Source organism: Cuculus canorus, chromosome 16 (genome assembly GCF_017976375.1).
Source record: "Cuculus canorus isolate bCucCan1 chromosome 16, bCucCan1.pri, whole genome shotgun sequence".
NCBI lineage: Eukaryota > Metazoa > Chordata > Aves > Cuculiformes > Cuculidae > Cuculus > Cuculus canorus.
This window is the reverse complement of record NC_071416.1, coordinates 3,197,177-3,211,188: the sequence shown is the minus strand read 5'-3', so window position 1 is coordinate 3,211,188 and position 14,012 is coordinate 3,197,177. Positions and strand designations below refer to the sequence as shown.

The following is a 14,012-nucleotide window of genomic DNA, read 5'->3' as shown; positions in this document are numbered from 1 at the left end:
GACCCACAGGTGGAGGAATGGCTTTGCAGTAGGTTGTGACCACGGAAAACAGCGAGGACGTGGCACAAAGGAGGGAACGTGGCTTGAGAGGGATGCAGTAAGTAGCCTGGAAGTTGTGTCCAGCTTGTAATTTAGAGTCTTAGTAACGCATTCACTTTCCAGTGAACAATCTGCTGTAGGGAACTTGCAGATACATATCTAGTTTCATTGGTAAGGAATGTTGAGCTCAAAATGTGTTTTTAAAAAAATAATAGGAGAAAGGGTATCTAGGTATTTCCAAAGTGGTTTCCCTTTAAAATATGGAATAATAGACTCCTAAGATGGTTTTGGGGCAGAAAGGACCTTAAAGCCCATCCCATTCCAACCCCCTGCCATGGGCAGGGACACCTCCCACAGGATCTGGTTGCTCCAAGCCCCGTCCAACCTGGGCTGGAACACCTCCAGGGATGGGGCAGCCACCACTGCTCTGGGCAGCCTGGGCCAGGGCCTCCCCAGTATAGTAGCACTGCATTTCATTTCTGTCTCTTATATCAAAGCTGTATGATGCATATGGTCTACTTCCCCGCCCCCCTAGAATAAATACTGAGTTAAAAGAAGTTCAGAGGACAGTGGGAATACCTGCTTACTTTGGTGCTGGGAGGATCCGGCTGGCACAGCTCTGAGGACTGAGTGTGGCAAGAGGGAAGGTCAGCTTGTGAACAAAAGTTTGCTTTCTCTCTTTCCGAAGTGATGAATTTCTGCTTTTAGAGAATTGCTTTGTAGAATTACAGCCCCATCTGAAGATTTGATCTGACCAAGTGAAAATAAAAGATTTACAGAAGCAATTTTCTCTAAATTTGAAATTCACCTTTTAATTTAATAATGAATTTTCAGTATTTTTTCTGTTGCTTGTGGACTGTGGGTTTCTTTTTTTTCAAAGCAAGTCACACTTGGCATGGGAAGGGAACTTCTTTCCCAGAACTTATGACATCAAAATAGGTATTTTCAGGCATTTTCAGACATAAGAGGTACAGCAAACTTTGTAGTAAGAACATCATTCCCTCTCGGCAAACTGAAGGGACAAAATCAAAAGGCTGCTTTTGCCTCAGACATTAATGTTTACAGATCATGTAAAAGTAGGGACTGCGCCCTGTGTAAACCGCTTTCTGTACTTCAGGGAAATGAAAGAGAACTAGAAAGAAAGCAAGTGTGGTGGGCTTGTTTGCAGTAAAATGTATCTTCATGTCAAAACCAGCTGATTTAATTTTTGTGTTTCTGAGGATTGAAACATTTTTGTTGTCTCTTCATCCAGATTCAAGATCCAGCCCATATTATGGCTGGCAGCAGGTCCAGGTCAGGAGCATCTGGTGGGCTTTCCATGAAATCACAGCTTCAAATCACAGGTGAGCCTTTTGAAAGGATGGTTTTATTCTGGTTAGAAATGTAAAAGTGTTTTCTCACAGCTATACAGAAGTTACTGATCTTTTCCATGTCAGGAAGTTTTGAGTTGTACAAAGCCCAAGAGAACTCACACAACAAAATTGATGGTAGAAATGCAGCTGTTATATTCCGGATTTTAGCTAAAATGCATTTTGAAGTGATACATTTTTGTATAAAAAGAGAAGGAATAAGTTTTTTTGAATGTTAATTGAATTGTACAGAACAGTCCTCTTCAAAATGTAAAAGTGCAATATGATGCTGCTTCCAGCTCCTAATGCTTGTCATAATACCAAATCTAACACGCCTAACAGTTTCTTTACACCTCAAGCTTAGTGAATTTGAACTGCTGCTCATTAAATTTGCCTTATTACTTCTCCCTTGTTGCATGTTTTTTATGGCCACCATTGTAAAGGAGCTTTAATGAAGTGTCAGACTATTACTGCAGTTGAGCACCTGTGGATTGCACAGGGATGGATTTACATGACATGCTTGGCTTTTTGTAGTGCCCCACCAACAGTGCAGCTTTGAAACTTCATTACTGAGTTCTCCTCACTTTTGCTCTCTGACAAATTTTCGTGAAGGATAAAAGCTGAAGCCTGAAAATGGAAGATTTGTGGAAGTGTGTGGGTCTATGTTTAGAAGCATGAAGGGTAAATTCTGCACCTTCAGTGTGGAGTTTATGCAGAAGTTTCATGAAGTTGATACTGTGGGGGTGAAAGAATTGTCAAAAATAGATGGGAAAGCTTTAGCCTAGAAAGGAGTTCAGAGCCCAGTAAGTGGTAGCAGGTCTAGCTGTCACATGCAGGTTACAGGTAGCTGTGGGACTTCAAGAGAAATCTTGTCCCTACAGGTTGATACTGGAGAGAAAAATCGAAGGGGATTGGAAGAAGGCTTATCCTCCACATGGCTATGTAGAGCAGAGCTAAGGACTGAGACGGTGATTGCTAAGGCTTGATCCATTAGAGGCCTGTGGAAGTGAAGTTGGAGAAATGTCTCGGTGTTTGGAATTGAGACTATGAAGGTGTTTGAATGGTTCTTCATTTCTGTAGCTCAGCCACAGTCTGCAAGCAAGCTGTTCCAATGCGAGCAGGCGATAGCTTGTTGTAGATGTTTCTGTGAACAGCTCCCCCTACTCACACCCCTCATTTGCTGTCTTCATTAGTTTTAAATGAACTTTTGGGCTGTCTGGGTAAGAATCCTGGACGTAGGTACAGGCTGCTGATTTGTGTGGCCTCAGAGTAGGTCTTGATGCCATTGAGACAGCTGAGGGTGCTGAGACATGAGATACGGTGGTGTGGAAGTACAGGAGGCAGGAGGGGAAGGGGAGCTGTTTGTGAAAATGAATATTAGCTAACTGAAGGTAATTTCTGTAATGCAGAGAGAGAGAGTCTCCCTTGGGAGCAGTTTAGAGCAGTTTATACTAAGCTACTTCTCTAAATCTCTAAAGGAGAACAGACTATAAAGGGAATCGAGGTAGATTAGCCATATGGGCTTGAATTAGTCATCTTTTTTTGAGGATGAAGTGCAGCTAAGGTGGGTGACAAAACCGCAGGAGACCAAGTTGCTATTTGTTAGAACAGAGCAGAGTTCACTGGCCAACTGGAAATAATAATATCTGTGTCTAAAGTGTTGTTTTGTGAGTTGAGTGTTGCCAAGGGATCTGAGAATACTCCTAATCCGAGAGCCAAATGTCAGGGTCAGATTCATGGGCACGCATGCTGCTTTGGCTACACGGAGGCAACATAGACACGGCGTTTGGAAAGACAGGAGCGTTGCAGTCTATAATGATGAATTTTTAGACAAAACCCACACACAAAAAAAAAAAAACCCAAACCAAGGAAAAACCCAAACCACACAGCTATATCCCCCAGTTGAAGCTGCAGAGCTGCCAGTCCTGGCCAGATTTTGTTTCTAGAACAGCAGGTAAAGTTTGCCTCGAGTTAGCTTTTCTCTAAGATTTCTCTGATACAGAAAACACAAAGTTCTTCATCTTAATTGTTGTCACCAGAAGTGATCACAGTTTTCCGTGATTCCACGAGAGAGAGAGAGATGATGCCTTGAGCTCTTTAGCAAGCACATATAAGAAGCTCCAGAATCTCCTTGGCTGGTGATAGACAGGAGAACGCTCTAGAGGATATTTTCTACTTTCAGCGCCCAAGCACGTTTGTGGCTCTTACACATTATTACAAATTGCAATGTCTGATGTTATAACAGCGCTGTTGTAGGTTTTACGCATTTGTGTGAGCTATAGTGCTGCACAGAATGACCTGGAATGCAAGAGCATTGTTGTTCATCTAATGTGTTTTTATTTTCCTTGAGCATTTTTGTTGAGTAATAGTGGTACCTGAATAGTGAAACCCACAACAGAAAAGTATGATTTGCGATTGAAATCTTATTGAGTAAATAATTATTTTTCCTCTTCCTTAACAGTTATTTCAGCAAAACTAAAAGAAAAAAATAAGTGGTTTGGGCCTAGCCCTTATGTGGAAGTGACAGTAGATGGGCAGTCAAAGAAGACAGAGAAATGCAACAATACAAACAGTCCGAAGTGGAAACAGCACCTCACAGTGTAGGTTTGGTTTTGATTTTCAAGTTATTTGAGCTAAATTAATGCATTTGGCAGTGGGCTTAAGGGTTGTGTTTTTATTTTAAGCAAGGCGATCAATGCTACTTGATATGAAGATAAATGTTGTCTGAAGCAAAATGTACTGCAGTCTGGAATATATATTTACAAACTGTTGCATTATGCACCACAGAAAGGTCCCACAGCTTATGAAGGAATGTTTTCTGTATTAATGTATGTGACATTTCAAACGCCATAATATGCTATAAGTCTGTGACAGTTGATTAGGGCAACAGTCATTTTCTAAAATATTAGAACTAATTTAGTATTTCTGAGTAATTTTCTTTTTATGGGTTGTCCGAAGGTTTTCTGATACCTTCTTCAGAGAGTACATTTGCTATCTTGCCTCTTTGTGTGAAAAATTCTTACACCAAGCTGTGCAAATGCCGAACACTTATGAAATTAGAACTTGCAAGAATCAGTCTTTCTTTTCTAATCCTGATTACGCTCCAATCCTAATTGTGAGCTGGTAGTTTTCCTCTAGATATTTCCCTTAAAATAGTACTCATGAAAAATCTACTCTGTCTATGAGTGGTTTACATGACATATAAACCTGACTCTATCCTAGAATGTAACAACGGTTTGATGTTACCTCCGTTAGCTCTTTGTTTTTGAATAATTTTAAACGACAGTTGGAGTAGATTGCTCAGTTCATTTGCTTTTCCTGCCAACAAATGTCCTTACACAGTACTCAACATTTGCTTTTTAGAATTGTCACTCCTGTCAGTAAATTAAACTTCCGAGTCTGGAGCCATCAAACATTGAAATCTGATGTCCTTCTGGGAAGTGCTGCTCTGGATATCCATGAGACTTTGAAATCGAACAGTATGAAACGTAAGTATGAGATGAACAATACCTTGGAATGCTGCAAAATTCATTAGGAATTGTTTTGTTGGTGAGTGCTGTGTGCAACTCTGTAGATGACTCTTCAAAACCCCTTCCAGTGTAACAGATTGCATTTATGAATTTCCTCCTGCTTTTTCAGTGTAAACATTTTTGTTACACGTCGTCTTCTCTGGTGTTACTGAAACCACGGGATTTTGCACTGTGTTGGTATGTGCAGGAGTGAAAGCCTAATTAAAGAAAAGTGTTTCCTTTTATATAGCTGAAAAATGAAGCCTCCGATACGTTCCTGGTGCTAGACCAGGAAAACTGTGAAGCCATTTTTGTTCGAAATAGCATTGGAGAAATATGTGTTGTTCCGTGCATCTTAGCCTTTAGGCAGCATGTGCGAAGCTGGAAAGAGAAATGCAGATTTCTACACATGGTACAGAACTTGTGCTGCCGCAGTGGGTGGCTTTGTGCTGTCAGACCTGCGTTCCATCCTTTAAAGAAGGGCTTGCTTCCAGACTTGCGGCTGTGGGCACTGTAAATGCAGCATATTGCTAGCAGTGTACTTCTGACAGAGCATTAGAGTCCTCAACCAGGGTGAAAAGGACCCTGGGTGACTACAGTGTTCGATACAGTGCCAGGTACCCCACTGTAACTCACTGGGTTTGTTTCAACCATTTCGTCAAGAACATTTATTTACAGTTTTTTATCCTGGAAATATCTTTGGTCTGGGAATACGATGCCAAATCTTCACATTCTAAATGTGACTCTTTCTGTCGTTAGATAAATGTGAAATATTTTAATTAGCAGATAGAATTGGTATCTGCTCTGTATTGAGAATGAGGTGAATGGCATTTCCTGGCTGTATGGTTGTGAGGACAAGTATTATTTGTTTTAAAAGAGTGAGCAGAAATGTGGGACTCAGTCCTTTTTTTAGACAGCAACAAGCTTAGGCTCCAGTTTTCCTCTTTTTGTAGAAATAATCCCTTTTTGCTGACATCTGGAAAAGATCGGTTCTACCACCCAAAACATAAAGAACTGTGGAGAGACAGAGATGTGGTTCTGGTGTTTGGGTTGGCTTCTTGAATAAAATTCACTTTTTGCCATGCAGTAGGAGAAACTCCCTTTCTACTCTGTGCTTTCTCAGTCGAGCAGGTGGTGGTGACATTGCAGCTTCTTGGTGACAGAGAGCCAGCAGAAGTGGTGGGAGATCTGTCTGTCTGCCTAGATGGGATGCAGGTGGACCCTGAGCTCCTAACCAATGGTGACACTTCAAGTACCAGAAGTAAGTAACTTTCAATTCAAATGTGCTTTTTGCGTGCATCTAGTATAAAGAGCTTTTTTTCTGGAAACTTTAGCACACTGTTTTAATAATCATAATAACAACAGTTTCTGTAGCTTCCTGTATTTAGAGACTAGAATTCTTATGCATTTTTATTTGAGGTGGAGCCAGAGATTAGACATCAGGAAAAGGTTCTTGACCAAATGAGTTCTCAGGTGCGGGAACCGGCTGCCGAGCACAGTGGTTGAGTCCCCATCCCTGGAAGTGTTTAAAAGATGGGCAGACAAGGTGCCCAGGCATCTGGTTTAGTAGTGGACAGGCACGGTTGGACTCAATGATCTCAAAGGTCTTTTCGAACGAAACGATTCTATGATTCTGTATTCCACAGTGAAGATTTTCAGCCTTACTATAATGAAAATAAGATCAGCATCTTTATTTTCTGGACTTCGCTAACTTCTATCTTGCAATCCCAGACTTTGATGAAAGCCTTGAGCTTACATGAATAATTAATAACATCATAAAGAGAAAAGATATAAAATAAGTTAGTTTGAGCGCATCATCGTAGTAAGCATTCTGCTCACCGAGAGATCTGGGTTTGTATTTTTTTTTCTTAAACTATCTCATTTAAATAAATATTTTCATAGATTTTTGTTTCCTGTGCAGTGCTGCAGAGAGGGATCCACTATTCTGTTTAGTTGGTGTCTCCAGTTTCAGATAACTGGTATAATTTTTAAATGAAAATCTTTAATACATATAAAGTGTGTAATTACACTAAAAAAGGAGTAAGGGGTTTCAATTCCATTGATGCTGGACAAGCAACGGAGCATTTCTCGGGGTGTTGTACATTGCAAAGAGGAAACAGATTATTTCTCCAGAAGGCAGCGCTGGCGAGACTGTCTGCTGTAGCAACTATGCAGTTAATTGGGGATTTTTAGGCTTCTGGGTTTTTGTTTTAAACAACTTTTTTTAAACTTCCATCTAAGCATCATAGGAAAACTGAATTAACAGGATAGCTTTGTAGCCATTATTTCTTATAGCTTTTAATCCATCAATCCCATGATCTGGTGGCATGGGATTCTTTTGTAAATAAAAGCCAAACACTGGGATTGTGTGGGGCTTGTAGAGCAGGGCTGAGAGAATTACGCAGTCAAAGTAACACTGCAATGTTACTTTGCAAATGCCCCTCCTCTGCAATGCTTGGGTTCCTCCTGTGCTTTCTTCCGTTGCCTGAAATTCGCCTACTGAGAAAAAGGTGTGAGCAAGTAGAAAATACATGCAGGTGGTGGAATTGCCTACTGTTAAGGTTTTGTGTTCCACAGTAAAGGCAGATGTTGACACCTGGCCTGAAGCTCAGCAGAGGGTTCCTAGGTAATCAGGGGACTGGAGGACATGAGGAAAGCATTAATAATGTAGTCTAACACATTCTTATCGCACAGGCTGAAGGCACTTAAAGGTGAATACATTGTTTATCAATTAGCGTTTTAAGTTAAGATTTCTGGGATTATAATTGCTTCCATGCACAGTGCACTAACAGCACAATATCGTAAGCTCTTTACACAACTACATCCTTGTGTTTGGCGTAGATCTGCATAGTTCCCATCAGAACTGACAACTGATTTCTTGGTTAGTGACATTTAATTCTCTGGAAATCAAGTATGTGTGCTTTGTACGCAAATGAGCGGTTCTGTGCTGCGTATTCAGGTGTTGCAGATGCTGGTATGGAAGGTAAATATTTCCAAGCTGAATAAGCAGTTCCAAAGCATTTGCAAACCGAGGCTGAGCTGCTATAATTCTTCTTGGAGTGCAGCCATTTTTTTGTACCTGCTTGAATGCCTTTATGCTAAATAATTAACAAAAAAAAGGGAAGGGTCCAGGCTGGAGAGCCCCAGAAAACACAGCTCCTCTGTGGCTGCTGGCTGGCCGGCCTGAGAGGAGATCGTAGAGAAGCTGTTGCCCTTCCTGCTCTGCCTGTCATCGTTGAAAAGGGAGAGGATATGAAAAGCCAGCTGGAGAACACTGGTTGACACTGCTGCAAAGACAGGAGACGGTGGTACTGACCTGTGTGTGTTTGGGAATATTCATACAAATTATGAATTCTGTTCATAAATTATATTCTGCTAAAATTATATTCTGTTAAATTATATTCTGTTAATATATAGTCAAATATATATTCTGTTACATCTTCCATAAGGGGAAAATATGACAGTGGCAGTGGTTTAAAAAAGAAGGATGCGCACACACATACAGAGACCTGCAAACTGGATATCGTTTTGAAATCTGACAGTAGAAGAATCATGGAATCATAGAATGATTTGGGTTGGAAGGGACCTCAAAGCCCATCCAGTTCCACACCCTGCCATGGGCAGGGACACCTCCCACTTGGCCTGGTGGCTCCAAGCCCCATCCAACCTGGCCTGGAACACCTCCATGGACGGGGGCAGCCATCACTGCTCTGGGCAACCTGGGCCAGGGCCTCCCCACCCTCGTCATGAAGAATATCTTCCTTATGTCTAATCTAAATAATAGATGTAATAATAGATATGCAGCACATGGTGTATAATCTCCACATTTGAAAGAAATGACAACATTAAAGACTGCTTTTTTTCTTGCAAATGATTCAGAATATTGCTTCTACCTCTGTTATCTTTTTCTTTCTTGTATTTAAGGTCCAACACAGAACGATACCTCCAGAGTGAGGAATGATACACGGTAAGACTTTTTGCTCTTTTTTTTTTAATTGCCTTTTAGTATTTGTGATTTTGAAAGAGGAATTGTGTGTTTATAAAGATGACAACTGAAAAATTTCTGAGTGTGGCCTGCAATGGTATCTGTGCAGATCTGAGCACGCCCTAGACAAAACACCATATTATTGTGCATTCACATATTAAACTATTTTCCATATGAACCCTGTCTTCTACCTTCAGTTTGCCTCCGTACCTGAGTGATCTTTTCGTGTTCCTCATCCTTCTCCCAGTATTAACCAAATTTATATATATATATATATATATAGATAACATAAAAAAAAAATCCCACTGTTGAGTAGATGGCAGTGGTTATTTTTATGCTGCTTTACTTTGTAATGTGGAGATGTCAGAATTATATTTAGGTTTAGAAAGATACCAAAAGCTGTCTAGCAGCTGCAGTGTTTTAAGGTCAGTATTGGATTATGCACCCTGCTGCTTGGTAGGATAAAATTGTGACCATACTTGATGGTGGATTAACCTGCAATGAGCACCACAACACTTTAATTAGTTCCCAGGCCTACAAGTATTTTAAGGATCTGTACAATGCACAGTGTTCTTGGATGACATCTGGAGCAGCCAAGTCAAATTTCACTATTTCTTTAATAGATCTTAGCTCTCTCAGCTATGTTGACTAAAGTCTTCACGTGAGAGTTTATTTTTGTTCTGTCTCCTATTCAGTGCCTAGAAGAATGTTTCCAGGCTTGGGTCTTCAAAATGCCCGAGTGTGTAATAGTATAATAATAGCAGTAATAATAGTTGATTCGGCTTTAGTACCAACCAGTGGGTGTTTTGGTGTTCGTTCAAAGTCCAGTTTTAGGATCCTGTAGATGGTCTGTAATGTCTCTAGCAGTAGTTATTGTTAGATAGGATCACAGGATGATTTTGGTTCGAAAAGACCTCTAAGAGTCCAACCATTGATCCAGCCCTGCTAAGGCCACCACCTGACCATGTCCTCAAGTACGACATCTACTCATCTTTTAAACACCTCCAGGTGACTTCACCACCTGCCTCGGCAGAAATTCCTCCTAATATCCAACCTAAATCTCCCCTGGCACATCTTGAGGCCATTTTCCCTTGTTCTGTCACTGGTTACCAGAGAGAAGAGACCAACCCTCACCTCACTACAGCCCTGCTAAGGCCACCACCTGACCATGTCCTCAAGTACGACATCTACTCATCTTTTAAACACCTCCAGGTGACTTCACCACCTGCCTCGGCAGAAATTCCTCCTAATATCCAACCTAAATCTCCCCTGGCACATCTTGAGGCCATTTTCCCTTGTTCTGTCACTGGTTACCAGAGAGAAGAGACCAACCCTCACCTCACTACAGCCCTGCTAAGGCCACCACCTGACCATGTCCTCAAGTACGACATCTACTCATCTTTTAAACACCTCCAGGTGACTTCACCACCTGCCTCGGCAGAAATTCCTCCTAATATCCAACCTAAATCTCCCCTGGCACATCTTGAGGCCATTTTCCCTTGTTCTGTCACTGGTTACCAGAGAGAAGAGACCAACCCTCACCTCACTACAGCCTCCTTTTAGGTAGCTGCAGAGAGCGATGAGGTCTCCCCATAATGTCCTTAAGTCAGCTGGTCAAATACACTAGAGGTAAAAGGTTTTGCTTTTGAGTTTAATGTTCAAACAGCAGCAGTGTGCTTTCTGGGACTGAGGGACACCCAGGCTGCAGCTCCTACTAACCTCAGGTCACTGATGATTTGTACACGCTTTCCTAGTCATTTCCTTTGGGGTTGGTGTGGTATGAGTTACATGCACCACACCTCATATAGGGCAAAAGTGTGTTTGACAGTGATATTGAGGTTAAATGTACACCATTCTACTTGATCTTCTGACTTGTGATTTAATTAGGCTTACCTACTTGTTTTTATTTTGTGTACATTTAAAGGAACATAACTTTAGAGGTACTGGGCTGAAATTGTAACCAATGGGTTTAATGCTGATGGCCTGTGGCCGATCAACCCATTAGAATTTTAGCCGAGTCTTTTTATTTTGCTCAACATATCCTGAAAATAAAAAGCTGTAGATATCTGTAACTCTATTTAAGGAGCTACAAATAACTCAATGGTACACTGAACAGCCCAGGATGGTGAGTACTACTGCTTAGTGCCTTCATTCTGGTAGAGTTGAAGAACTTATATTCATAGCTGTTGGTCAAAACTTTAAAGCTCAGTTCAAAATTCTCCAATCCTTTCCAGAGCTGAGTTTAGGGGAAAGGTTGGGGTATGCATAATTAAGTTTTCTAAGAATGTAAAGCATTCTGTGTGTCCTAAGCAAATGCACCAAGGCTCTTCTCAGATCTCGGCTCCCCATCTTGTTCGGGAGAAATGGAATTCATGGGTAGAAATAGCTAAGGAGCAGAATCCAGAGCATGGGCCTAAAGGCGGATATATTAAGTTGGGAAAGGAAAGTGGACATTTCAGCGACAGATGTCATACACATCTGTTCCTCCTTTTCCTCAGCTGAGGTTTTGCATGCCTCAGGAGATAAACTCTGTGTTTGTGCAGATGTGGAGGTGTCTGTCATTATTATGAATGTAAGAATCTACTCTAGTGCAAGCTGTTCCCTCGTGGTGTCTCCCATGCAGTTTAATGTTATCCACCTGTATTAGGACAGTTCTCCTTTCTATCTTTTCCTGCCCAAGGACGAGCTCCAATGGCCTTGAAAGCTGTGAAGATGCTGCTCCCAGTGAAAACCAGACTGTTAATGGCAGTGATTCTCCATTACTCACAAATGGAAACTGCAAACCTGCTAGACCACCCAGGCCTTCCAGACCCCCGCCACCCACTCCCCGCAGACCTGCTTCGGTCGCCGGTATGTATCCTTGGGCCAGGCATTCACTCCAGAGCCGCACGCTGTTGAACGCTCTTTATGAAGCTGATTTTAAACTACATTTTTTCATGGGAAATTCTTTGGCAGATAACTTCTGAAGGGCTAGTTTTTAGCTTGCATTCTGTACTTCTTGTTTAGTCATTGTTCCTATTACTAGAAATGTCCTGCTTCCATGTCTGCTCACGTACTGGTTGCAGGGGTGGTGCTATGTACAGCAGAGCTGGCACCTAAAGAACAGAAGTGCATGCCCCTGCTGTGCTTAGACATCCCCTGAGTATAGGCTTGACATCTACTGAAGGGCTCACAGAACTGTCTCAAGTTCATAATACTGGATTTTGAAGTACTAGTTAAATTCTGTGAAGCAGCAGCACTTAAAACATTCATTGCTCTCTTGCCCTGAAATGGACAGAGCTTTTTTCTTTTATCTGGTTATTTAAAAACTACATAGCTCTAAGTCAAGAAGTTCTGAAAAGTTAGTTGATGTTTTTCTGGTAACTCCTTCACCCCTGTACACTGCAGCCTGTTTCACTATTTCAACTGATAAATGCTGAGTCTGGATGGGAAACTGCGATACAGGAATTACTTTCAGAGATTAATCCGGTGTAGCTCAGAAATGAGGCCCAACTTATTTGCTCAGGAAAAATTGCAAATGTTTAAAGAATGTATGTATTCCCCTCCCATTCCGATAATGTCTTTCAATGCAATATGAGCTCTTTTCTTGAAAATTTTCTGCTTATTATCTCTTAAATTATTGTTCCAAATAATCAATGGAAAATAATAACTCATCAAAGCAAGAGAGTGGTTTCTTGGTTAGAATTGTTTAGTATTACAGAATGCAGACAGCTTTGGTGAATATAATGTATTATATCAGAAATATCAAAATTGTGCTGTTGATGGCAGTTCTTCGATTAAAGCATTTTTACAAAGCGAGACAAAATTGCTTTTCAGTTTTTGTGTAAACTGTAAAATGTGGCCACACGTGTGCACTTTGAAACAGCAGTTCTTGCACGTTTACTTCTGAGACTTAGAATTTTTAAAACAGATTGGTGATAAATATCAGTTAAAGGTCTTTTCTCTTCTGTCTTTGATATCTCTGGCGTCACAGTGACTGCAAATGGGCCTTCATCCACCTCCACAGAAAATGATGGGGCCAGTGCGGGTTCGCCGGCAGGTACAGCTGCAAATGCCTCAGCGGAACAGAGCCCAGAGGGGGCAACAGCTCCAGCCACAACAGCTCCTGCGACTGCTGCCCTCACCACACCTCCAGTGTCCAGACAAGTCCAGCCAGTCAGCCCTCCATCCCAGGCACTCGCTACAGTCAGTCAAGGCCCTCTGCCACCTGGGTACGAATTTCATGGGTTTGAGTGCTCTTTTTGTTCAGACATTTCTGGTTTTACTTTATTGTATTTAGAGTAGGTGTAACAAAACATTCATAACGTCTGCCTTTTGCAGTATAAAAACCATCCACCCTGATATTAATTTGGAGGCTTTCATAACTGTTTTGTCTGGTAGGCCCTCAGCCGTCGTTTGTGCAAGAAAAGAATTAATCTGTCAGATCATAGAATCGTAGACTTCTAGAATGGTTTGGGTTGGAAGGGACCTCAAAGCCCATCCAGTTCTAATTGTGGGATTAGTGAAATACCTGCTGTAATTTGCAGGCAGTTGAACCAATAGGAAGGAGAGATCTGAATGACCTCACTTACTCATAGAGTAACTTAAAATATAAAAGCAGTCTTGAAAACATCGAGTGTTGCTTTATCATTTACAGTTGATGTAAACACAGGGGTAGGTCAGTATCCTGAATGCTGCATGTGCAGAAACTATGTGACCAGTGCCCTTATGATGACCTTTGCATATACATGATCTGTGCAAAATTTGTCCGTTTTGAGGTTTTCAATTGAATTAATGTTACTCTAAAAGGGGATTATGCTCTACAGATGATTCTGTTTAACAGGTTACTGGGGCACCTTATAATGAATACAAACCTTTGCTTTGTTGCTTGCTAAGATTGTATGTGCAAGCATGAATTTTAGCTTTGGTTTCACAGAAATTGAAGGTGGTGATGTAGAATGCTTTTTGTATTCTAGTTGACACAGGATTACTGTTAACATGAATGTTGCATTGCTGTGTATTGTGCAGCATTTTAGCATCTGGTGAACAAAGTGTTACTTTCAAGTATTTTATTTAGTCATAAGCATTTTGTGGAAGCAGACATTTCTTATCCTTTATCCTGTAGATGAATGGTTGAAGCAGTTTGATCTG

At 41.2% G+C, this 14,012-nt stretch overlaps 1 protein-coding gene across 2 annotated transcripts in view; it reads left to right on the top strand.

Moving 5' to 3' along the window:
* The window catches only part of ITCH (itchy E3 ubiquitin protein ligase), a 60,513-nt gene that overhangs the window by 25,419 nt on the left and 21,082 nt on the right, over positions 1-14,012 (top strand). For both annotated transcript variants that reach the window (XM_054081112.1, XM_054081113.1), the window contains exons 2-8: positions 1,292-1,382; positions 3,850-3,988; positions 4,752-4,876; positions 6,021-6,158; positions 8,822-8,864; positions 11,563-11,732; positions 12,856-13,093. In XM_054081112.1, the coding sequence (XP_053937087.1) occupies positions 1,292-1,382; positions 3,850-3,988; positions 4,752-4,876; positions 6,021-6,158; positions 8,822-8,864; positions 11,563-11,732; positions 12,856-13,093 (944 nt within the window). The remainder of the gene's footprint in view (positions 1-1,291; positions 1,383-3,849; positions 3,989-4,751; positions 4,877-6,020; positions 6,159-8,821; positions 8,865-11,562; positions 11,733-12,855; positions 13,094-14,012) is intronic.